Source organism: Hippocampus guttulatus, chromosome 7 (genome assembly GCF_054856545.1).
Source record: "Hippocampus guttulatus isolate MCC_2025c chromosome 7, RoL_Hgut_1.0, whole genome shotgun sequence".
Lineage (NCBI taxonomy): Eukaryota > Metazoa > Chordata > Actinopteri > Syngnathiformes > Syngnathidae > Hippocampus > Hippocampus guttulatus.
The window spans coordinates 23,208,742-23,234,221 of record NC_141267.1 but is presented as its reverse complement, the minus strand read 5'-3'; the positions used below and the strand labels follow the sequence as shown (position 1 = coordinate 23,234,221).

Sequence of the window (25,480 nt, the reverse complement as noted above, 5' to 3'; positions counted from 1 at the left end):
CCGAGGAAAAATTAGACTGCATGACTCCAGCGCTAAATGCTCACGCCTCCTCCCCTCCTCCGACCACCGCCTCCTTGTGAACCCCCCCCTCACTCTCACGCCTTCCGTCAGGCGTTTCAGCCAACGGGGAGTGCTCTCGCTGCTGGAATAAATTACAAAAAAAACGAGGCTGAGCGTTAAAGTCGCGAGGGAGAGGGCGCCGTTCATGCTCTCCACGCGCACGCACGCGCGCAAGCACGCTGTCAGTCGGCGCGCGGCCAGGTCGGCGTCGCGTTTGCGCCTCGAGCCGCCGTTGATCCGACTTGGTGCAACTTGCACTCGACATTTTAGCCGAAGCCAGCGAAAGAGTTGCACGAGACGCGGCGCGTCGAGCCGGAATGCGCTCTTGGATCGTGCGCGACTCCTTCCGTGGGATTGAATTGACGATGCCCATCGCCACATCATTTCAACCGGATTAAAAAGAAGGAGGAGGAGAGGGGAGTGGGAGTGGAGGGGGGGAGCGCAGCGGCAGAAGAAGGAGCGAAAATGGACCCACAAGGTCGGGTAGCCTTCGACTGAGCACTTTCGAAGGCGCGTTTGTTGAAATGTTGATGACAAAACGGCGCTAAAAAAAAAAAAAAAGTACTTTTCCTTTTCTGCCTTGTCCGTTCGTCTAACCATCCGCAACTTCGCTCGCCGATCGGAGGATTTAACGGGGACCCATTTCGGCAAGTTACGGACCGCAACGCTTCCCGACCAGGTAACGGATTTCAATTCAGATCAATCAATGGAAAATGTGTACCGTCCGATAGCATTATCGACCCAAATGATTTGTTTTTGCATTTCATTTCAAAGAGAACATAAGTTCCGCGTGGGCATTTTGTTGATCGTTATTTGTTGATTTCTTGCTGGACTGTGGAATCGACACATTTGATGTGATTTGGTCTGTTGGGGCACTCAAACGTGTCCCCGCGTTGTCCAAACCCCTGACCGGGGGACCAAATCCATTCTTACTCGTCATTTGTACATAAACACAACTAATTCAATGTATTATCTAAAAACCGCAGTTCTCAATCATAAGGTCGAAAATAATAATAATTTTTTAATTAAGGTGGGGGGGGGGGGGGGCAGCTGCAATCCTTTTATTTCCTTTGCAAAAGATTTTCCGCGTGTCTGTCGCGTCTGTCTCACCTCGCGCTCTCTTCTTGCTGATCTTGAGGACCGGACGGAATTGCGAGGAGAATGAGGAGTCACCGGGGACGGTGGAAGCAACATGAGTGGCCCCTGTATCCTCTTTAGACTGACGGCCCTCATGTTTCTATGGACGTGGCTGACACTAAGCCTGCCGGCGAGCCGGAGGTCGGCGGGGGTCGAGGCGGCCGAGCCCGCGCGAGCCGGCTTTGCCGGCTCGGCGGGGCCCCTGGGCTGGCTCCTGACAGCCAAGGGTCCTTTCCACCGCTCGCAGGAGTTTATCGATTTCACAGAGCGCTACCGGCAAGGATTCACCACCAAGTATAAAATTTACAGGTAAGACTTGGCAGCCCTCGTTGGTGGCAAATGGCGACATACTTCAAGATGAATGATCACCAATGTTTGAGTTTGCCCAAAATCCCGGCATCCTTTTTTTTCTTTTGCGCATGCATTTGATGATCGAAATAACTCTTCGAGTCATCTGAAAAAAAGTCTTGGGTTTATTACTTTCTGCAAATGAAAACGAGGCGCCTTGAGGTTTCTCTTGCGCTTTGGACGCATTGCTCCTTCTCCTTAATTTTCAGAATCATCTGCGGGTAGCAGGGATTTTATAAAACGTGAAGCCAGTCAAAAGTGAAAATGGCGCAGGCACGTTTGAGCAAGCCGATAGCCTGCTGAGCCAGCTCAAGGGTGACACGCTAGACTGAATGGCTTCAGAGGTGTGTGTGTGTGTGTGTGTGTGTGTGTTATGAAGCACAGTGGGTGAGTGCACAATTGACGCCACAGGCTATTGTTGGAAAGCTACCTTCCGCTACTTCTTCAGGATGAAGTGAAATAAATATCAGGACTCAAAATCAGCCTTTGCCAAAATACTTCTTACATCAGTGGTCTCCAAATTATGGCCTGGGGGCCATTTTCAGCGGCCTGCGACATGAGCCAAAAAATAAATTTTAATTTAATTTAATTTTTTAAAAATCTCAACTAAAAAGCATGTTTGACAGGGGCTGCAAGGTGAGTTGAAAAAGGTGAAGGTGGGCAGAGTGAGAAGGGAGGGCGGCAGAAAAACAGCTGTCGTGAAGAAAGACAATTCCATTGTCGAGGCCGCGCGCGCGTCCCTGCTAGTGGCTCGTTTCCACCCGTCAGAACAATTTGCAGAAAAGTTGTTCCACTGTGAGCTCATATGGACGGAATCCATTTCAGGTTCGGCCTTTCCTAAATAGCTCACCGTAAATCCACGAAATGTAAAATATGACATCCATCGGTCCCCCACCTGCCTCCCCCTCCCAAAATGCTGGTGAAAAAGGGAAGAATAGAAAGAGAAATGCAAGAGAGCCACGTAAAAAAAAATTTGCTCAGCTCTAATTTGCTGTCTGGAGACATAAATGGACTGCTTCAAGAGGCGGATATGAAACGCAGGTATGACAGCACGTGCGGGAAGCCATTTCACCGCGACGCGTGCAGAAAATGTCAGGCAATTAACGTCACTCCTTCAGTGACGATTCTTCCCTCTTACACTGACAGAATGAGTTTGACATTTTTTTGGGAGCATCAGAGGTGGCGATGCGGTGGAGACGTGTTGAAAGAGAGCTTCTCACACAGCGTACCAACATGAGTGTGTCAAAATGTCAGCTCTTCATTTATCCGCTCCATGGACCATCACTTGGACGATGAAGATCTCTTTTTTTTTTTTTTCGCGAAAATCCACTCACTCAAATTTTTTATAATATCGAGTGACTATGTACGTCATTCCGAATCCGCAACGAAAAGTTCAAGCCTACTCACAAACCCGGTGCAAGCATAGCTAAGCCGCGTGTGTGCCATCTAGTGGCCAATGCTGATATTACAAATTCAACTATCCAGTGAAATCTCACTATCCCTGAGGGAAACCAACTGGGCTTAGCCACGTGTAGCAAGAATGCTTTCAGGTCTTGCGATGTCGGTTGTGTGAAGCGCACTGAGTTGCCTTGTGCATGACACGTGCTACTTGAATTTAGCGTCTTGGTTTTCTGTCGAGAAATTTTAAGCGTGACGTCGTGTTTCGCCGTCTTATTGTCGCTACGTGCAGTCTTGAAGAAAATTGCACACTCGCTGATGTACTGCCCTTGTCCAAAGTTTGGAAATTGCAGGCTTTTTGTTTTGTTTTTTAATTGCTTGAGAAATATTGCCGAACACTGAAAGCGTTTGGCTACATTTGGCGCTAGCTTGATTCAGATTCCGATCGAGAGTATGTCTCCGACAAAACAAGTGGCCCAGATGATGAGATGCAAGAGCTTCCATTTTTGTTTTGTTTTTTTCACACCAGTTCGTATGTACACACAAATGCCCGTACGGCTTGTCCAGCGAGAACCAAGTCAGTCTGTATCTTCGGGGGGGACCAAGCTGAGCAAAGTCCTTCCCCTGATGACCAGCAGCGATAGCAATGACGAGGACGTCAGCCAGCGCGGAGCTTATGACTTGTGACAAGTGTGTGATGGAGGAATGATCCCAGCCAGAAGTTCTTCAAAGTAGACCCCCTCCCCCCCACCACCACAACCACCGGAAAACTATCGACTGTATCTGGATCCAGATGCTTTCATTTCGCGCTACCACTTGACGAAATCAAATTGAGTACAGTCAAACTTCATTACCACGCACCTCGAGGGGACATCACGAAAATCTGGACGCGATAACGGTCGGTCAACAAAATGGCCGCCACCTCCAACGCGGAAGACAGTACAAACATTTAGAGACATAAAAACACGAACATGCGCTTCAGTATCGACATGAGATTTGCTTCCGTTTAGCAGACGCGTTTTCAGACCATGTGCGGCGTGCCTCACGAAGTAGAACGACAATGTCCATCGGAGGCGTTGCGAAGCAACCAAGGGGAATCCTGTGCTGGACACTTTGTTCATAAGCAAAGTCGCGCTGGCAGTTCGCTTCCCGCGGTTCGTCGCAATTGAAGGCCTCTTCACCATTTGATGGGGAAAAAAATCCGGCCGCTATACTGAAGTTGAGGTTGGAAAGGCGCTCGTTGTCAGCAAAATCGGCAAATGGAAAATGAATGACGTGAACTCGGGACTCGTTATAAGGAGGGGGGGCATTAACGAGGTATGTTGAAAAGAGGTTCGATTTTTTTGTTTTTGTGCACAGCCACACAAGTGACCAACATTATCGATATTGTAGCTTAGTTGATCGTTTTAGCTTCAAATCGATACGGCATACGCCGTATCGTAACGTGGCGCAAGATGTTTTTGTCTTGCGGTCTTGCACATGACGTATCGAGTCATGTATCGACACGCGCGGGCGCTTGCCGATGTCTCGTATGAGTCACCGCATCACTCGTCAAAAGCGCGATGACAAATTGCAATCCGGGATGGATCAGCGGGTCGGCTGTCGGCGCGGCCTTGCGCAAATCTCGCTCTCTCGCCGACTCGTGTGGTTTGCTGTTGTCGGAGGCGCGGTGGCATTCACGGGAGCAACAAATCAATACTGCAATTTCCTTGCGTAATAAAACGCTCTCCCTGCACTTGTGCGGTATTGTCGCGCTACGCGGGATTTAAGCGTTTCGTCCGGCTTAATTGTCTTGTTAAAAGAGAGCGGCCGTGGATAAAACAAGGTCGCGGGATAAACCTCCTGACGTAGTCTTATTTTTGTCCGTCTTGAAAGCAATACGAATGCCACGGCACGGCTCGCACCGCTCAGATGCTTTTCACTAGTGGAGCCGCTGCCTTGCAGATCAGCCACACTATCGGGGGGGAGGTGACAAAACACAGTAAACAGGAAGGAAGGAATTCCTCTCCGGTCCTGCTATTTTGCCGCGTAACGTTTGGGCCCGTTCCTATTTGACGCGGTTCCAGGCAGCCCCCTGTGAGGTGAACGCGATCGCCCGAGCACTTAATCGCGGCGTTATGATGCGCTAGCCGTTTCAATCATCGGTTAGCTTAGCAATCGCTTAAAGCTTATTTGTCGTCCACCCGGGCAATGATTTTGGTCAAAGGAGCAAGGGCGCAAATATTTTTAGAGGACTGTTGACCTGCCGAGGATGGAAATGTTCATCACGGAACAAGGTTACAAGAAAGCGCGCGGCAAAACCCAACGGAAATGACCAATTATATTTGCTGCGCTTCTGTGTGACCTTTAAATAGTCCTGTGATGAGACGTTTTGGGAATAGATGGTGTAGGTCATGAACATGAGCATGTTTGAGAAGCAGGCAGCTTCACACTTGTCAATTGAATAGCTCCTGTTGACCTTGGGAACAAGCACCTTTCGGGTCTGCTCCATCGGGAAACGGGCATGTTTGGTTCCTTTGAGATCTCGTTTGTTTCTTCGCTTTCGGCCCTGCTATTGACTGGCGAATTGACTGTGTTGAGATCATCTGCGCCCACCGCACGAGCAAAACCGTTGTATGGCTGATTTCGTTATCATTGTGTGGTGTCTGCCAAAGTTTGAAAAATCCAGTTGGAAGATTCTAAAAATCCTTTAGTGCGCACCCCGGCCTTGGACTCCTGGAGGATTGCATTGTTGGACGCCTGTCCTGGAACTTTTCAGACACACCTCATACGCGATCCAATGAAAAGGGCGCTTTTGTTGTCAAACTGGGACTTGATGTTTTTTCAGTCACTATCAAGCTGTGGCTCGATCTTGTGCAGGCTTAAAAGGTTATTCGGACTCCTTGATGGCTGCAAGCGCCGAAATGCAAATCAAAGCTTCCGGGCTTCCGTCATTTCACGCTGTTGAAGTCCCTGGTGGGGTTTTTTTCACCTGGAGGTATTTCCACACCGAATGACGACAGTGAGGCTGATTCAAACAAGAATGCATGGAGGTCACTGCCAATGTCATTGTTCCTGCGTGCGCAAGCACAATCACCGTCGTTGCATTTGGCGTGGCGTGATCGAGCACAAAGACTAGGCGGGGGAATTAAAAACAAAACATCAGTCCACAAGAACAAGATGGCACGTCATGGCGCGCTTTAAAGGCCAACACTTTCAATTTTGGGGAGTTCTTTCTGTGTTTGTATTTGTATTTGTTCGTTTGGTCGGGTAAAGTAGGCTCTGAAAATGGATGGCACGAAATGAGTTCAAAATGGTGGCCGGTGTGCGCTGACTGACTCTCATTCAGCCTGACGCCGGATGTGATGAATTCCGAACAGAGGCACATCATGGAAAGCGTTTTCCATTTATTCTAGTTTTTTTCACGCCATAATAAAAAAAAAACTAGCATTCGAACAAAGGTTTGTCAACTTTTTACGTCGCCCGCATCCAATCAGGAAGCATTCTGTTTCCACTTTTCAGTGAGCTCCGCCGAGTTTTTATTCGCATTCGTGGGTTGCGCTCGGTGTATTTTTAGCGCGTCGGTGAAGTTGGCCTGCCCAATTTGCTGTGTTCAGCAAAGAGCTGCGCCCTCGGGCTGCCTGCCTTCATGCCGCGATGGATCCGAGGCACCTGGGCTCTGACGGACAGGTAACGGCTTACGACCTCTTCCGCCCATCACAGCCCTTGAGCTGTCTCCCGCCGATACCCGATGCTCCAGCTCGCCGCAAAAGGGCCGCCGACAGGTACGAGTGCATCCGGGCCTTTCGTTCAAGCTGCTGTCTTGGTGGGCGCTCGTCTTTGGTCATGAGAGCTAGTCGGGATCTCGCCGGGAAATCGGCCGGTATTTCGCAAAGCTCGGTGGGACTTTCTGTGAAGTTCCGCTTGAGGTCTTCCAGTCAACATTCTGCAGTTGCGGGCTCAGCTGGATGCGAGCCGCAAATCTGGCTCGAGTTCTTCCATTTCAAGTCGCTCCCCATGGACGCAAATATATAAAATGGCGGCCGGTCACGAGGACTGGGACGGACATGAAAGCGGGTTTGATGAGCTGTTTTCTGTTTGGTGTATTTATTTCCCAGGGGGGGTCACTGTTATTGGTGGGAAATTGATTGGCGGCAGGCCCGCACCCATGGGGGCTGAATGATATTCCGGGCAATCGAAAATTACTTTCAGCAAGGCTAGCGTTGTGTCACTGCTCGCTGCTGCGATACTGGAGACGACGTTTGTCTTTTGTTTTTGTTTTTTTGGTGTGTGCAAGGGGTGTCTTAAGCATTTGGAGGTTGTGGTTCATATCGTCACTCCTTCTCCACTTTACCTGTTTCGGCACAGCCAAAGTCTTTGTTATCCGGGATTCCAAGTGTGTGTGGTTTTGGAAATGTAAATGACATCATAACTTCTCCTCAGCTGCCGGTTAACCTGGCTGATCTTTGACCCACTTTTCTCCAGATTGTCGCTACATTACTCCATTTTCTGTTATCTCTTCAATTATTTTCTTCTCTTTTCTTTCTTACCGCTATTTTTTATTTTTCTCTTTCGTGACACGGGTTCACTTTGGCCTGGGGAGTCAAGTTCAGCATTCGCTTCAATTATATCTGGCGCCATCTAGCGTCGTGAGTGGGTATAATGTCTAGGCCCCGAATATTCTCGGCCCCGAATATAAGACGACCCCCACTTTTTCAATCTTATTTCAATGCAAGAAACACCGTCTTATATTCAGGCCGATACGGTGTGTGTGTGTGTATATATATATATATATATATATATAATATATATATATATATATATGTCTATATATATATGTCTATATATAATCAAGCAATGACTTCCAACTAGTATAGTATATTGGAGTATCGTTGGACCAAAAAAAAAAATGGATTGAACTTTCCGATATACAATAAAAGATGTTGAGTAGCGACCCGATTGCAAGGTGTTTCATTTTCTTTGATCCGCTCAAATACAGCGTCCGCAGTATTTGGGTCATATTCATCTACAGTATGTATCAAGCATCAGGTTCTGCACCCCGTAGATAAAGACAGCTTGGCATGCTCCAAGGACAGGCTGAATATCAAACGCTTTCAGACCAAGCTTGCACCAAAAGAGGTGCTTAGAGCAGCACGGGTCTTTCCAACAAATGAGGGGGGGTGGGGGAAGTGGGGGGTGGGAATCACTCGGTAAATGCAGATGAGATTGAGCAATGTTTTTGAATAATCCCCTACAGAGAAACATTGGGTTTCTCTGTAAAAAATATGTATCTCCTACAGAGAAACATTGGGTTTCTCTGTAGGAGATACATATTTTTCACTGTAGTGCAAAGCTATTGTCGCAGCCAGAAGTATCAAAATATGATCGTATGTGCAGCACACTTTTTTTTACGGGGGGTCGGGGGGGGGGCTCTCTTGATCTAAAACAATGATTAGATGACCTTGTGTAGCACATACTTGTTTTTTTTAAAGACATGTATACCTATGTCTGATTTGCGTTCTCTCCTTCTCTTTGTCTTTTCAGGGAGTTCGGACGATGGAAGGTGAACAGCCTCGTTTTGGAAAGGCAAGCGAACAATGGTTTGCCCTTTCCGCTGGACCCCGAGTTCCTCCAGGCCATTCGGCATCTGGGACGGCGGCCCAGTCTCAGCGCCATCACCGACAACATTATTCGGAAATACGGAACCCACTTCCTCGTCTCTGCCACGTTGGGAGGTAAATAAAGTCAACGGGACCTGGTTCGCTTGTCGTCTTCGGTATTGTCCTACTTTGAATCCGCTGCTGGATAAATGTGATCTTCAGAGCACGCCGTCTGGCAATCTGTGACATTTTGGTAAGTAGTCGTTGTAGTAGCGTGCATTTCATTTGAAAAATAGCAAAGAAATGTACAGGCTGGCAGCACCAAAAGATCCTGAGATAACAGGATGCCATGAAGGAAAGAAACACAAGGGACTCACCACCATAGATGGCAGACACGACACGCATGCTGAAGGACAATCACCCGAGATTGGAAGAGACCGGCGAGTTAACGAGGCACACGGACATGAGATGAGAAGTAGGAGAGAGCCGAATGGTCGACGCAAGGAGCAGCGCTGATGGGACAAAGTCATTGCAAGCAGACTAGGAAGACGACGCAACAAAACTAACGGCGTGCTGATTTTAAATTTCGACCTTTGACTTGTGCTCGTTATTTTCTCAAAACGACAAATTTCATGCCCGGCGTGAATCTAGCGCTTGACGCGGTCTCACGGTGCGCCTGGGTGGAGATTTTTCACTGGACTCGCGCAGATAGAAGAGGGCGCCGTTGTGGGAAGGAACGCAGGCCAGTCGGAGCGTCTCCCGGCTCATTCCCTTTTAACTCGGCTCAGAAAAAGGCGCGCACACCGGAAGGACTCGCGGAGATCAGGGCACACCAAGGGCATTTACAGTCAACTGCAAGATCTCCACTTGCGGATGATGTAGTTTTAGCCGCTATGGATGCACTCTTCTACTCCTGATCGTGCGTCCGTGCATGACAACACCCCCCCTTCCACCACCACTCCGGTGTGGGGGGGGGGGTTCTTGGTGGGGGCGCCTTGGTCCTTCTTTCTCGGACTCCGTAGGGGATCGAGAAATAGCCTTTTTTTTCTTGACGTCTTTTGACTTTCTCCTTGACTGCCCGTGTGAGAAGCAGCTCTATTCATGCTCTTCTCCGCTTTTTGAGCGATATCATGAATGCAACACTGTGAGTAAGCAACATCCAATCAATATAGTTAATTACAGAGTAAGGGGAAAAAAAATTAAAATGTATAAAAATGTCAAAGTCCAGCAAAATCAAAACTCAAAATATAAATGAAAGTTGTGAGTGCAGTCTCTTGAAATTGTTGGGCTCTGTCAACAGCTGAACGTCGCGCCAGAAGAGCACGGCAATATTATGACCTTGATTAATTAAATCTCCTGCATGCTCAGTGGGCCAGACATCTCTGGCGATTGTTTGTTGTGTTCTTTTAATCATCCAAAAGGTCACACACACACACACACACACACAGTTCAAGATCTTGTTTTGTAGTAAACCTCTTAATTATTCCTCAACTTGTCAGGCAGTGTGAGCTTATTTCTGCACCAGGGATGCATTTTGTGCACCTGAATAGAGCCCAAATTGACATTCTTCTGATTCGTATTTTTAAGCATATATGAAGTCATGTCTTTGCATTCCTTATTGTCATTTTTGATTTCAATGTAAAACGTGATGTCTTTGTTACCATTTTCCCATTGCTGGATGCATTTGACTCATGGTATAGCATTCATTTTCCCACTACAACGTGACGTAAAGATGATCAATTCGTCTCCACGAACTGACTGAAGCACAAAAAAAAAATGCCTGAAAATGAATCCGTGAGCTGGATCGTAATCTATCATCTTCCCCCTTGAACAAACTAATAAGAACAATACAACGTGACTGAGATTGTGTTAAAGGTGACATATTACGGATATGAAAATAACTTTTTAATTGCTTGTATAATAATGTTTGTCTCTGCGGAGTGCTTGCCCGCCCATCAAGAGCGGATTAACCTGCCAAGCCGAGATTGTATGTGAGCTGCTTATTTCCGTGTCCGTAAGCGAAGAATGATTGGTCGCGACATTTGGCAGATCCAAATACCCGCAGACTGTGTTTGTCCGCCCATGACTTAGTAGCTGGGCGGAGCAAAGATCCTCAATTGTCAATTAATGGATTCATTGTTGGACGTGCAGCTCACACGCTGAGCTGGTCGCGGCCCTCGCGCCACCGCCCTGAGATTCGATTTTTATATATTTTTTTTTCAGTGTAGAAGAGACTCAGATGAGTCTGTTCGCTGCGGGGTCTCAGGCAATGAAACGAGCACTGCACCCGCCATTAAAGCTCATTTTGTCTGGAGAATTTTTCGATTGCTAACTCTCATTGCATCTCAGAGTGCTGCGACGGCTGTAGATTTGCATTAAAACAGAAAAAAAAAATCCATTGGGCTCAAACAGCGATGATGTGAAGGTGGCTTGATACTCGTTTGTGTTTATTTGTCTTTCTTTTTGAATGAATGTCCTGAATGAAAATATCTCATTTTTCAAACCTAGCATTTCGACGACGCTTTTTGTTGAGCGTGTTCCTGCAGATTTTATTTATTTATTTTTTTTTTCAGTGTCCATCACCTTGGGTGCATGGTTACAAAATCGTCTCGTTTGAAATATATATATATTTTTTTTTTGGAGTTTTGTTTTCATCTTTTTTTTCTTTGTCCCTAAATTCGCTTCAGATTGTCCTTCAATCATGTCGCTGTTCCTCTGGGGCCACTGAAACATTATTTGGATGAACGATGCTTCCATGCGTAAATTACTCTCTGGTTGTTCTTGTTGTGAACATCTTTACTTGTGCTTAAATTGACTAATGATATGTTAATGTGTCTGTGTTTCAAATTGGCAGGAGAAGAGTCTTTAATGATCTTTGTGGACAAGCGCAAGTTGAGTGGATTGAGTGAGTTGAGTGACGCGAATGGCACAGCGGTGACTCTGGAGGCTCTGCACCAGCTGGCGGCCTCCTACTTCACTGACAGGGAGAGCACCCTGCACAAGCTGCACCACATCCAGATTGCCTCCCCTGTCATCAAGGTAAAATGCGGCCCGCTCCTCCGTATACGGACATGTGGAATGTGCAGAACGGTGCCTCCGGAGGCCATTTGCCAAAAGACGGCACCGACTTTTTGAAGTTTTGTCAGATCGACAGGGATATGGAAATATATATCCCCCTTTTCTGGGGGGGAAAAAAATTCAAGCGGGTGGGGGGCGGGGGGCATGACACAAGGGGCTTCATAGGAAACATTTTTCACATTGTTTAGACGTTGAATAGTATTTTCACAGGTTCAACTGGCGAGTTTTATACATCCCGATAATGTTTACGGTTTCTCTTTTTCCCCAAACAATGGTGGGGTTTTTTTTGGGGGGGGGGGGTGAAGAGAAAAACTGGTATCTGGCTGACAGTTTTGGCTGTCGCTTCAGCCTTCATCAGAGTTGTCACATCCTCCGACCCGGTCGAGGCTGCGCTCCAACCCCCCGTTGTTGTTGAAGCAATGTCCTTAAGGAGGCGCCGAGATGGCATTATCAACAGAGGCGAGGGGGCTGACCTACTCGGGCACACCTGCCACATTGCTTCAGTGGCGACAGGGGATTGGAGCGCAGCCTTGACCGCGTCGGGAACCTTATTTGGAAGGTTTTGGAGACTCGTCAGCAGGAAATGGTGACAGCTCCGATGAAGGCTCAACCGAGAGCCGAAATGAGCAGCCAGGTAAGAGTTTTTCTCATCACCTCCACCCCCCCCCCCAAAAAAGACAATTGTCTGGAAAAAAAAAGAAACTTGGTTAGCCCTTAACTCATTCACTCCCAAAGACGTTTTTAAACGTCTTTTCAGGCTTGGTCCAGAATTGGCTGGTACTGAATGAGTTTTAATTGTCGGAATGGGACAATGGGACGTGTTTGAGCTGCATTGAAAGGCATTTTATTGCCATGTTTTGAATCTTCATTCATGGTATTCAGTCTGATCATAAATGGGAAATCTTGCTTTTCACGGGTGATTTGGGGGGGAAGGCCGTATCATCCACGGCCGCGTGTTATTGTCGGGAGAGGCTGTCTCTTCAGCCCCTGATGGATCGGTGGTGCTGTTCAGGAGGCGGCGGGTCCTTGGAAGCAACAGGACGTGAAGCTCCCCTATCAGGAAGCGCGGAGGGCGGCCGATGATCTTTTGCGCTCCTCCTGACCACTCGCCGGAGCCGCTGTCGTTCCGCCTCGGTGCAGCCGAGTCAAAACGCTCTCCGTGGTCACGAGCGGCTTTCGGCAGATGTTGTTTTTCTCGAGCGGCCTCGGGGCGCGCAGACGCCGCCGCGCCGTCTTGATGACAGCCGAGGTCCAGGAGAGGTCGGAAGAGGTCACCTGAAACCTGAAGACGCGGCGCGGCGCGGCGTGTCTTGAATTTCTGCGTGTTACTGTCAGTTCTCAAGACAAACGAGTCGGTGTGGAGTCAAATGGCTTGCCTGGTGTCAGAAAGCACAAAGGCGAAGATAAAAACAAAACAAAAACATCAGTCTGTTCAGATGTGGCAACCATTTCAGCTCAGGCATTTGGAAAATAGTTCAAGAATTGGCATCGAGGAAATATATTGACGTTCTGCATCCTGCCTGAGAGGAGGAAGATTTTATTTTTTATTTTTAAGGTAAGGCAAGGTAGCAGCTAAATTGAGCCTGGATCGTTAGTGCATGTTGCGCATGTACTGGATTTGCCTCTTTTTTTCTCTCAATATTTTAAAAGTTTTTTTAGAAAAATCCCAGGGTTTCTTTTGGAAGATTTTTAGGGGGGCTCGTAAAAACAATTTTTTTTTTCTTCCCGCAATGCATTTCAACAGATTATCAATTATACGCGGCTAGTTAGCCGGCCCGATCCCCATTGCCCCCCCCCCTCCCAATTCACGGGGGTTGACTGTTTAGCATTTTAAACGGCAAAACGAAATACTTATTTTTTTCCAATTTAAATGTTTTTTTCCATAATTTGCGTCAGGCCGTGGTCCTCATCTCCACGCCCCCGTCAGCCGGGGATTATCGTCCCCACTGGAGCGGATGAAACCGTTTTGATGTACTTGAACAGTATCCGCCATAATGTCGTTCAAAACCATCACGCTGCTTTGGTCTCCGATGCCAAACGAGATGGGGAAACATTTTCCCAGCTCAGCTAACGGCCGATGATGTGATGTGTCATTGGAGTTGACATCCACAAAAGGAGAGAGAGAGAGAGCGGCGAAGCGAGCGGTGCTGTTTGCTCATCGCTCGTGTGCGCATTCGCCGGCTTGGAAGGCAAACAGCCAACTTTGCATATCAAGATATGCTTGTGTATGTAAATATCACGGTGCATCTTTCACCGCCGAATACCTTCAGGGTGTTTTCATTCATCACTCTGTCACTTCTTATCGTGCCCAATGAATTCAATTGGCTGAGTTCGCCCTTTGCACCGCATGCCCGATTGTCATTATGGTTCCTCACACTACAAACGCATCTCGCCGGCTGTGTAGCCACAGCAAATTTTTTCGAATTGACTTTTCGTTGACTTCCTGAGCGATGTTGTATTGTACATTGTGCCCAATACGCTGATCACAATCGACCGGTCCCAAGTTGATCGCGAGGGCTGTAGGGGGAAATTTTTGAGCATATCTGCTCATTTCACTTTCACCAAAAAAGTATTTCGAAAATAAAATAATAAAGCAGGTCCGTCGTTAGCGGTCCGTATGCGCGCACGTGCGGTAACGGGTCGATTGCGGGAAGCCGGTTGCTTGAAAAGTAGATCTTCGGTCCAAAAAGTTTGGGCACCCCATGATGAATCCAAACTTCCTTTCATCCATCCGTATTGCATCCCGCTTATTGCGCAATTGCGTCGCCTATTCCGACTTTGGTTTGCTGCAAAATTATCAGCCTTACTCCAAACTCTGGCCAACTTCCAGTCACCAATTCACCTGCCATGCACGATTATTGGAATGTCGGCGGAAATAAGCACGGCGAGAATGTGCAAGCTGCACTCAGGCAAGTCAAAGCCCGGATTTGAACCCACGTCCTCAAAAATGCGAGGCGGACGTGCCAAACACTCGTCCCCACCGCGCGGGAATCAAAAGTATCGTTTCTGTAACTGCCTTTGAGAGCCTCTTTCATTGGTCCAACATTTCGTACTTTGCGCTGAGGTTAGGTATGAAAGCGATTTGACGAGGGAGGAGATGAGCGCAAGCGTGTGCGATTCAGCAGGGCTTCAGCCCACCACGGAATGACATCGGCTACGCCGGAAAAGCCGCATCAATCAATGCTCATCCCTTTGATTTGCAGCCCAGCCTTCGCTGGATTGAAGATTCATTAAAGTCAAGTTGGGGGGGGGGGGGGTGGATTTCATCGATGGGGAGGAGAAGCGATAAAAAATGTCTGACCCAATTTGTTCGGCGTGCCTTGAGTGTTGAGTCCGTCGCGCGGTCGTCCGCATCAACCGTCGGAGCGGGGAAGGAACACGACTCGGACGGAACGTCAGAAATCAAATTGCGGCCGTTGAGGAACGGGCGCGGCTCGGTGGCCGTGAGCCAGCGCACATCTCCATTGCCGCCCGCTAGCGCCGCGGACCGTTGTCGACTTGAGACGGAGTGAGAAGTCGTGGGCGCCCAGAGAGGGAAGCCCCCCCCCCCTCACTAATATTCACCAGACTTGAAAAGTGCTTTGAGAGTTACTTTCTCATCTGCCAGTTGGCATTTGTCCGACAAAGAACGACTGGACTTGGCAACGGGTAAATTCTTTGCACTCCATTCTGGTATTTTGAAATCCGCTTTGTATATCGCCTGACGTGACAAGATCATCGTTGCCCATTTTGCTTCAGAAAGTGATGATGTCATCCCTCGTCTTCAACTCATTCAATGCCAAAACGTAAAATGACGTTGGCAAAAACCCTTTTCCTCGAGTGCCAAAATAACATTACGTTATTGCGGTTTTTTAATTCCAAAAATCTAATCAAGGCCTTAGCGCAGCTCTTAAGTCCGTATCAAAGCCTTGGGAATGATTTCGGTGTGATAAATCACCAACCACGATGCGGCAGGAGTGGCTTTGATCACATCCTGGTCCACACATACAGTACGCGTTGCAATAATTCTGTCCCGTGGCCTTCAAGGCCTTGACAATGTTGTGTCGTGAGATTTTGAAACGGTTGCATCCCCGTCCCCGTATTTGCGACGTGATGTCATCCACGTTCTTTCCATAAAAGACTTCCTTTGCTCCCGTGTGGCTTTGAGCTTTCCTTCATGGCCGTGGAGAACGCGCAATAATCTCATTCGCGTGCTACGCGGCCCGTTTTATTTGCGCGTGCCGTTGAAAAAGCTCATCTCTCCCCCGCTCGACATTAGACTGTAAGCCAGTGCTCTTAAAATTCCGAAAGACTGCATAAACAGGGCGCAATTGTCGCCGAGATGCAAATGTGGATTTGCGCGTCTCGCGTGCCCGAGTGATTAGGCAAATGACAGTTTGGGAAGGTGTTGAAATGAGGCAATTTTGAACCAAGCGGCGCTTTTCATGAACTATTAAAGCCTCTTCTACTTCTTCTTCTTCCGGTAAGCAAAACATACCGGCGGTAACAGAGCGCATTCGAGCTTTGTAAGTGACATTTTATGCAGTTTTTTTGGAATTATTCATGAGCGTTTCTTCGCGCAGCTAAATGTTCATCAGTAAAATACACAACACGTGTAACTGGTTCTCTAATAATTTGTCGGCTAATTCTTTTCCTTCTTAAATAATGGATGGGCCTCAGAGCAATCGGTCTCCGCGGACCATGTTAACAGTTTTTAAATACTGCCAAGGCGTGACTCAGAGGAGACGCTTCATCTGGGTATGGCGCAACACCCGGTAAGAAAAGAATTCTCTTACCTGCTCTGTATTTCTTGCGTTCGCAAAGCATTAACACGTGACGCGGAGGACTCGTTTCTGGGGCAGACGACGGGGGCAGAAATAAAAGTGGTACTCAACATTTTTAATCAGTAAAATCAATTATCCGAAGAGATAAGGGAACCGAAACTATGACCGTAAAAAGATTCAAGAAAAAAAAGAAATGAACGTGCAAAAACTCTTAGTAAGCTAAGTAAAAGCAAAAGCTCCCATCGCACAGGGTCTTTTTAGGGATGTTCGACACGCAGACCGATACCAGTTTGGATACTCAACACCGACGCCGATCCCACTAATAGTTTTCATACATTAACTCCCCCCCCCCCCCCCCCCGCCTAAACGTATCGACAGGTAACTTTAAAGACCTCTACATCTTCAAATTATATGAAGGCAATTTCCATTTCTAGACAGATATGAACAGAAACGGCATCTTAATGGCCATCTGTCAGACAAGTGTGCCTTTAGTGGCTGATCGTTAAATGGCTGCAAGAGGGGCGTCGACGCTGGCGTTTTTGTAAGTCTGACAAATGACATTGTGCCATCAAGCAAATGACATACTTGAGTGCAAGCTTCATCGCGAGGGAATTTGCGTCTATATTCCGTTGTCCGATGTTGACACTTTTGGATCCCAGGTGAACCACCCCGTCCAGACGCTATTTTATGGCCGTAGCCATCCCCCCCCCCCCCCGCCCCCCCAGTGTATGAATGGGGAACAAAAAAAACGCCCGTCCATCAAGTTAGTTTATTTAACAATCCGTGTTCTCCGGTGACCAAGTCGCGTCTGTTGAAGACGCTTTTCATCACGCGTACCTTTGGAGCGGTTGCCGCCGTGACGCAGTTTGAAATGCATTTCATCGTACATGCGTGAATGCACAGCACTCACAGGCGTCACCGACCGCGTGTTCTCAAACAGCCTCTAGGCTTAGTTAAATATTCCATTAAATGTAGTCGTTGGTTACTTTGCCGCCTCAATTATCTGGTCGTCAATTATGGCGCCTTAATAATCACTCTCTGCCGTTGCATGCATTCCATTGAAATTTCACCGTTAGGGACACTGTGTGTGTGGCATGGCATTGAGAGCGGCGGTGTCCAAACTACGGCACGGGGGCCATTTGCGGCCCGCCATTCGTTTTTCAGCGTCCCGCGACATGACCAAAAATAAGACGGAACAATCACGTTTGAAAAGAACAACATTGTATCTTCAAACCTCTGTGGTGAATCAAGATAAGTCCATTTTAAAGGCCAAAATAGTTTCTTCGACTTTGTGCTCTATGGCTGATTGACAAAGACGTCGCATTCATGATCCTCAAGGAACTGTTTGAAAAATGGTCACCTGACTCCATTCTTTTCTTCCTTTTTTGGTTCTGAATGTGGAGATGGGAGTCGGCTGCTGTCAAGTGCAGAGCTGGATCTATTCTGTGAGATAGAGGGCTGTTGGCCACCCCCAAAGAAAGCCTCAACTGTTTGCCCGAACACCTCAAACAGAAAGCTGATGAACGGAAACAAACAATCTCGAACTGCTTTCTTGATTCTTTATTGTGCTTCAAAGAGTTGAGGATTTTTAAAGTGCCCCTTTTGTCATTGCATTTTTCTCTATGCGACCCTCCAATGAAAAAGTTTGGTCACCCCTGATTTTGAGGAACAGCACACATCAAGACATTAAAAACAAGAAATGAAGTTCAGAATGTTTTTTGTTTGTTTGTTTGTTTGTGAGTTAGGTAATAGTAACCACACACACTGGTTGATTTTGCAATTGTTCTGCTAGCATGACTGCTTGGAAAACTGTTGAGGTCTGTTTTTAGTACAAAACCAACTGACACGTTTGTGTTACCTAACGCCACCGAGTAGAAATGGCATAAATGTATGCAAGCGCTCATTTACCCGCCAATGCCCTTGTCCGAACCATGGTATCATTTGCTGTATCGGTTGTCAGTCACGCTTTGAAGCACAATCACCGAGCAACGAACGCAATTAAGCAGATGGTTTTTTTATCCTCCATCCACAAATCTCTTCATCCAAGTCAAATATCAGGTCACAGCAGTCCAATAAAATGTTATGGTTTGAAATTAATCAGGTTCATCGTTGTGCTGAACAATTGCTTATTTCTCTCGTGACAAAAGCGGAGAGGCGGAATTTTTTTTTTTTTTGTGGATTCATCCAAGCATGGTAACACTCAAATATCTTCAGTTGAGCGGCGGCTGTATTGCCTGCAGCACGTGAGCGACAAAGGAAAAGGATCACCTTCTTCTGAGTTTTTGCCCACACGCTGTCTTCCCATCCTGTTCCTCTCTACCTGTATTCTTATCTTGATCAAAATATAAACGCAACACTTTTGATTTTGCTCCCTTGATTTGAGCTGAACTCAAAAATCAAAGGTGTTTTCTTTGTACTCAGAGGCCCATCTCTCAATTGTCTCACACAGATCATTTATACATGATATAGTAAAAACAATAAAGGTTCTAGCATAGACCCCATGGGGACACCGCAGTTTTTTGATCATTGATGATTTAAAAAAAATAAATAAATCATCTAAATCTTTTCAAGGAAATGCCTCTCTCTTATCGAGGTGAGAATCTGCGTGCAGTCCCGGTTTTTGCACGGCCTGTGTACTCAACAGACATGTCACCCAATGAGCAAGTTCGCGATGCTCTGGATTGGCGTTTCGTACGTGACCGTGCGCACAAGCAAATGGTGCTCCCAAAGTGGGACACTGGTTGCGGTCATGACAGCGCTGGTAATTTAGCCAAGCTGTCTCTAACACATTCCCAGACGCAAATATAAACGTTGTGCTGCGTTCTACATATTACTCCGACGAGACTAGGACGACACAACCAAAGTGACTTGAGATGCCCACCTCTGAAGTTGATCTGCCGCCCACAAATTATAGTTGAAGATTGCATAAAAGAAATGCATTTTACTTGAGGTCTCTCACTTGTTGAAACTTATGATACTCTGTCATTTTTTTTCCCCTTTTCAATCGAACCTAATTGTGATGCATTTCTGTTTCCCCCACGCCCCGTTAGGTGACTGAAACAAGGACAGGCCCTCTTGGATGCAGTAACTATGACAACCTCGACTCTGTCAGTTCCGTTTTGGTTCAGAGCCCTGAAAACAAGATTCACTTGCAAGGTTGGACATTCATAATTGAGCTCACATGATTTCTGATGGAAATGTCACACTGTCTCTTTTCTGGCAAACTCATAACTTTAGCACAATAGCGTCAGAATGAATCTAGCTTCAGTCACCCCCCCCCCCGGCCCCCTCCCCACAATCCTCGGAGGACTTTGTGTGCAAAGTGTAAACCAGGCGGTCATGACCGAGAAGAAAAGCAGCGGAAATGCGAAGCGTTCAATCAGCATATTGCATGTTATGCTCAGAATATGTCAAGTATGACAGAACGCATGCCGATATGAGTGTTTGGTCTTCAGTGCGACACATGGACCAGATTTGCTACCGTGGGTCATTATCTCGGTGACATAATGTTGTCTTGCATGACTCAGGCCTTCATGCCATACTGCCAGAATATCTGCGGGACAAGTTTGTGCAGGCGGCGCTGAGCTACATCGGATGTAATGAGGAGGGCCAATTGGTGTGCCGGAACAATGACTGCTGGTGTCAGTGCGCCGCAGACTACCCGCAGTGTAATTGCCCCCAGTTGGATTTGAGGTCCATGGAAGACAGTTTGCTGCAAATTCGAAATTCTTGGAACACGGCCAACCAAGACTTTGAGGAGTCAGGTCAGTGTTTTCACTTCTCTGACAGCGAGGGCGGGAGGGCGGGAAATTCGGGACGGCTCCCGAATGGCCAGTCTATTCCGGACCATTCTGGCCATCTTGTTTTTTGTATTGGCTCTATTAACAGATCACTTCACGTCATCCCCATCATCTAAACCTTAAGATGCAGTTTTTAATCTGATGGGATGGGCGTGCCCCATCACATATGGGGTCCCTCAAAGCTCAGTACTTGGACCCCTTTTTTGCAATATGCTACCCTTGAGTCAAATGATACTGTAACTGTGGTGTTGACAGTCATGGCTATGCAGATGACATGCGGTTTGATCAAGCAAATGACTACAGTTCAATTCTTCTTTGATTTGAAATACTTTTGACATGTTGTACTTTTCATCATGCAAAGCACCCACAGTTACTTACCTTGTGTATAAAATGTGCAGTCTAAATAAAGGAGCCTTGCCTTTGAATTGCAGAATCATCTTGCGTGTTATTTAAGTGAAGCTATCACTTGGGCAGACATTTTATTACATTATTAATCAAATGTTGCCTCTTTAAGCTCGTTTGACTGACGGCCACCAAAGCAGTCATTTCATCATCTGACTTTCAGATCAGTGAGAATAAATAAATTGTTGATGACCACCCATGGAAATCAATCTGTTCATCTTAAATGGTGTTTTTATTTGTTAGTCGCAACTCAGATAGTCTGTGGGCTCCTTCCTGTGCCTTGTGCTCCATGTCAAACCTATTTTCTCTCCCAAAAGAAATAAACTCTGGAAAAGCTTTTGGCTGTTCATGAGAAAATAGAAAGGAAAAAAAAAAGAAGAAAAAATACCCCAAGCCCTTATTTAGCTCTGCCGTTTTTCATTATCATATGCATCAAACAATTTCACTTCCAGTTAGCCTGGGAGCTGCCCGGGTGGCCTGCGTGAAGGGATTCTCTCATTTAGTCTGATTAAATTAGCCAAATATAGTTGGAGCAAAGCAGAGAAGGCTTGTGTGTGTGTGTGTGTGTGTGTGTGTGTGTGTGTGTGTGTGTGTGTGTGTGTGTGTGTGTGTGTGTGTGTGTGTGTGTGTGTGTGTGTGTGTGTGTGTGTGTGTGTGTGTGTGTGTGTGTGTGAGTGAGAGAGGGAGGGAGAGAGAGGGAAAAAAAAGAGTGCTCACGTTTTATTTTCCTGCTTTCCAGACGAGTTCCAGAACTTTGTTCGAAGGCTTCCCACATTTTATGCTTTGAACACATCTGCCGTGGAGTATTTCTGGAAAACGGAGCCGGAGATTCATCAACGCTACAAACAGCTGCAGCTCACCACCCAGCAGCTTCTGAGCAAATCCGGGCGCATCATCAACAAGCTCTTCACCCTGGGCAAGAGGTGCCACGCCAAGCCCAAAATCGTTCTGCTGAGAGAGAGGTGAGAAACGCTGCTCCCTGTTGTTGTCAAGTATTCTTGCTGACCTTGCTCTTGACACGCGTGTGCGCGCGCGCGCGCCGCCGCCGCCGCGTGAGGGGAATAAGCACAAATTCTCCAGCCTCCGGCCACACATCACACGTCCCGTTCAAGCCACGCAAAAATGGCACAGCTCATTTCTTTTCCTCCGAGAGCCTCTGTGCGCAGGCAGCACTTTTGCGACGGCCTGAACTCGGCGTTATGCTAATCCGACACACAATCTACTGGGCCTTTGATTTTTAAGGCACCGCCGATGTTGGCGATAGTCTCACACCTGAAATTGACTAGAAACTAAGACTGTACTCGTGATCTTTTTTTTCTTCACATTTCTATTTTAGGTGAGAACCCAAATAATCATTCACTGTGATTTTTAGCAGGTACAGTCGCTTTCTCGGTTTTGTTTTTCTTTCTCATTTGGGTAAAACATTTCATAACCATATTTGGATCGATGAAACAACCCAACATCTGTTCATCATGTACCGGTAGTTTATAAAAAAAAAGATCTGATAAAAACTCCGGGCCTCCTAATGTTGACATGACATGATTTTATAATAGCAAATGCTTTGAAATACGTCCCTCCGCACGAATCTCTCCCATTGTTGTTGAAGTGAATTTTGCCATTCACTTGCCAATCACTTTGTTTCACTGGAAACAAAAAAGGACAAATAAACGATTAAAAAGTATACACAATTGTTTTCCACAAACTGAAATTAGAGCAGCGATCTGTGTGACAGGAGCTGTAAGTGGAGACGAATAGTGAGGAGCTTTTCTCCTTTACTCACCGTTCAAACTGCGTCTCCGTGACAGTTTACATGTCCCGCTGACACGGTGTGCATCCGGATGGCGGAACAGCTTCCTCTCACCTGCTGTGCACAGCCGAGACTGCAAAGAGATGTGCGTGACAAGCGGATGGCTTTCACGGGAAACATTCAGCACACTGACTGACAACACAATCTGATTAATTGGAACGTGTCATGTTGTTCGCTTTTTAAATTTTTCTTTTCATTTAACACATCTAAAGTACAACGATGTCTGTCTAGCTCGCTCTCCGACTTGCTAGTTCTCTTGCTAGCTGTTTAGCTGGCTATCTATCTGACTAGCTAGCTAGCCGACTAGCTCCAGTTCCATCTCAAAATGACAAAGATATTCAATTGAAAAATGGGTCCAAATGACCAATTAGATGAACAGGACGACCCCCGAATGGTGGACCATGTTTGTAATATTGTTAGCAGTGAAATGAATTGTGGAGATGAATCAGATATCGATTCTCAAAGTGGGTCGGCGTTTGAAAATGACGCTGTAGCACACTTTCTGAGAACCACCCGGTACTGAACACATATCTTAAATCAGTTGATGTTTGGCTTGTTTATTTGGTGGGAGGTGGGGGGGGGGGGGGGGGGGGGCTGTATACTGAATTTATACTGTATGTGGTATGAATTCAGTATACATACTGTAAGTGGTCTGAGCGGTAAAACTCAACTTGTTTCCATGATTCGTGTTTTTGTTTGGTGTCATGTCTTGTTTTCTCGTTAGGGTGTTGTGTCCACTTTATCGTGTGTACAAATCAGCTTGCTCACCACTTGTGTCTCGTCAAGGGGTGTACTTTGTCGTCTTTTTAGTTGGCTCGTTTTGAGTCGCCTGCTTCGGTTTGGTCTTTGTTGGACGGTTGCATCGGTTTGTTTTTGCTCTCAGTCGCAGTCCAAGCGTCTTGTCCCATGTAACTTTGATTGTGGTTTTGGAAGTATTGGATTCCCCATGCTGGTTTACTTTCCTTTTTGAGGTCTTTTGAGGGAGAAAATTCCCCTTTTTGGAGCACGGGCCTTCCTCGCCTTCACTTGGGTCCTCAACCTCACATCCGACCCTTGTAACATAACACGTGGGTCGCCGCATCATACTGGCCGTGGCCTCCAGATTTCATATGCGCACGGTGCACACTACCAGCACTACCATGGACTTGATGAGCTGTGACAAGAGTTACGATGTACAACATTGAGTATGAATTTGTCGGCGTGGTCCTGAAAACTGAAGGGCGCTCCTCTTGTCTCTTTTCCAGACCCGTGACCTACTGGTTGAACTACATCCTCTCCATAATGTACTGCAGCGAAAACAACCACCTGGGCGCATATTTGGAGGAGACCCGCAGTTGCTCGTGTCCCTACGAGCGCCCGCCCTGCCAGAGTGCGATTCCCTGCACGGTGGGCGAAGGCACCTCCTGCGGCTCCTGTTCCTACGAGAACCGCTCCCGCTGCGCCACGTGCAACCAGGGTTACATGCTTAGTCAGGGCACGTGTCGCGACGAAGTTCCGGACTCCATCGACCATTACCTCGGCTTCGAGACGGACCTGCGGGATTTGGAGTTACGCTATCTTCTGCAAAAAGGGGACAACCGCATCAGCGTCCGCGGGATCTTTGTCAGCAATGACGTCAGGCTCAAGAGCTGGTTTGACCCGTCGTGGAGGAAGAGGATGCTGCTGACTCTGAAAAGCAACAAATACAAGTCCAACCACGTTCACATGCTTCTGGGGATTTCGCTTCAGATTTGCCTGACCAAAAACATCACGCTGGACCCGGTGCTGTCCGTCTACATCAATCCGTTTGGGGGAAGTCATTCGGAGAGTTGGATCATGCCCATTGACCAAAAGGACTACCCCGACTGGGAGAGGACTAAATTAGAGCTTCCCCACGACTGTTATAACTGGACCTTGACTTTGGGCAACAAGTGGAAAACCTTTTTTGAGACGGTCCACTTTTACTTGCGGAGTCGGATCAGGGGTCCTTCAAGTCTCGGAAACGGAACCGTATATTACGAGCCCTTGGAGTACCTGGAGCCAGGGCAAAATCTCGGCTACATGAAAATCAACAGCGTCCAGGTGTACGGCTACAGCATGCACTTTGACCCGGATGCCATCCAGGACTTAATCTTACAGCTGGACTACCCGTACACTCAGGGATCCCAAGACTCGGCCCTGCTGCAGCTGCTGGAGGTCCGGGATCGGGTAAACCGGCTCTCCCCGCCCGGAGCGCAGCCTTTGGACCTCTTCTCTTGTTTGCTGCGGCATCGGCTCAAACTGTCCGCCGCGGACGTCGCCCGCATCCAGGCCGCGCTGCAGACGTTCAGCGCCAAGCAGCCCAAGTCGATGGAATACGAAGCGACCAAATTATGTAGCTAATAAGAGGGCGGATGGAACGCGGTTCTCGCAAAGGCCCCCGATGACGGTGCAAAGGATGCTTGAGGGACATTCTCAATGTCATCGCGAATCTCGAGAGAGCACATTCAGCCTTCATCTACAACACGAGAATTTCATCACTATCTGGTTCATGAGGATTATTTTTCATGGACTGGCACGTCAACATCCGTACAGGCGCCATACAATCAGACAAGTTGACGACACGGGCGCACAAAGTTCTTTTCCTCATCGAGAAAAAAAAGGCCGAGCCTTTGTTAGCCTTCAAACAAAGTCACGCTCTCGCGTCTACTTGGGCCACCAGCATATTTGATATTTTTTGTTGTCATGTTTTGCAGCTTTTGCAGCTCAGACAAACATTATTTGTTGCCGATATATCCTTGACCTTTTAATTTTATCTTGTGACTTGATTGGCAGCTCACGGTTTTCAGAGTTTCGATTCCATTTTTTAAAAAAACGAGGGGAAAAGTCTTACGCATATTTGTATGAACGGAACATATACAAGAACGAACATGTACTCCACTAGAATTGTTCAAACTACATCATAATCACGATATGTTACATGTGTGTTTATTTTTATAATATAGTTGTTTGTTGGGGGACGGGGGGGGGGGTGTATAAAATTGTATTATCTAAAATGTGTTAATACACGAAATAAAAAGCTTTTTACACGTGATGTGTAGAAAGTGCATTTTGTGGGGGGCACGACAGTGATCCCTCGCTTCATTTATC

General features: G+C 47.1%; 1 protein-coding gene across 1 annotated transcript; it reads left to right on the top strand.

The window, feature by feature from the left end:
- On the top strand, nt 1-25,342 carry LOC147203174 (BMP/retinoic acid-inducible neural-specific protein 3-like). Its single transcript, XM_086116189.1, has 8 exons — nt 1-739; nt 1,199-1,506; nt 8,467-8,657; nt 11,377-11,561; nt 19,414-19,519; nt 19,891-20,127; nt 21,305-21,527; nt 23,617-25,342. The coding sequence occupies exons 2-8, from the start codon at nt 1,253-1,255 to the stop codon at nt 24,731-24,733; spliced, it is 2,313 nt and encodes a 770-aa protein (XP_085972315.1). The 5' UTR covers nt 1-739; nt 1,199-1,252; the 3' UTR covers nt 24,734-25,342.
- Nucleotides 25,343-25,480: the final 138 nt, after the last annotated feature.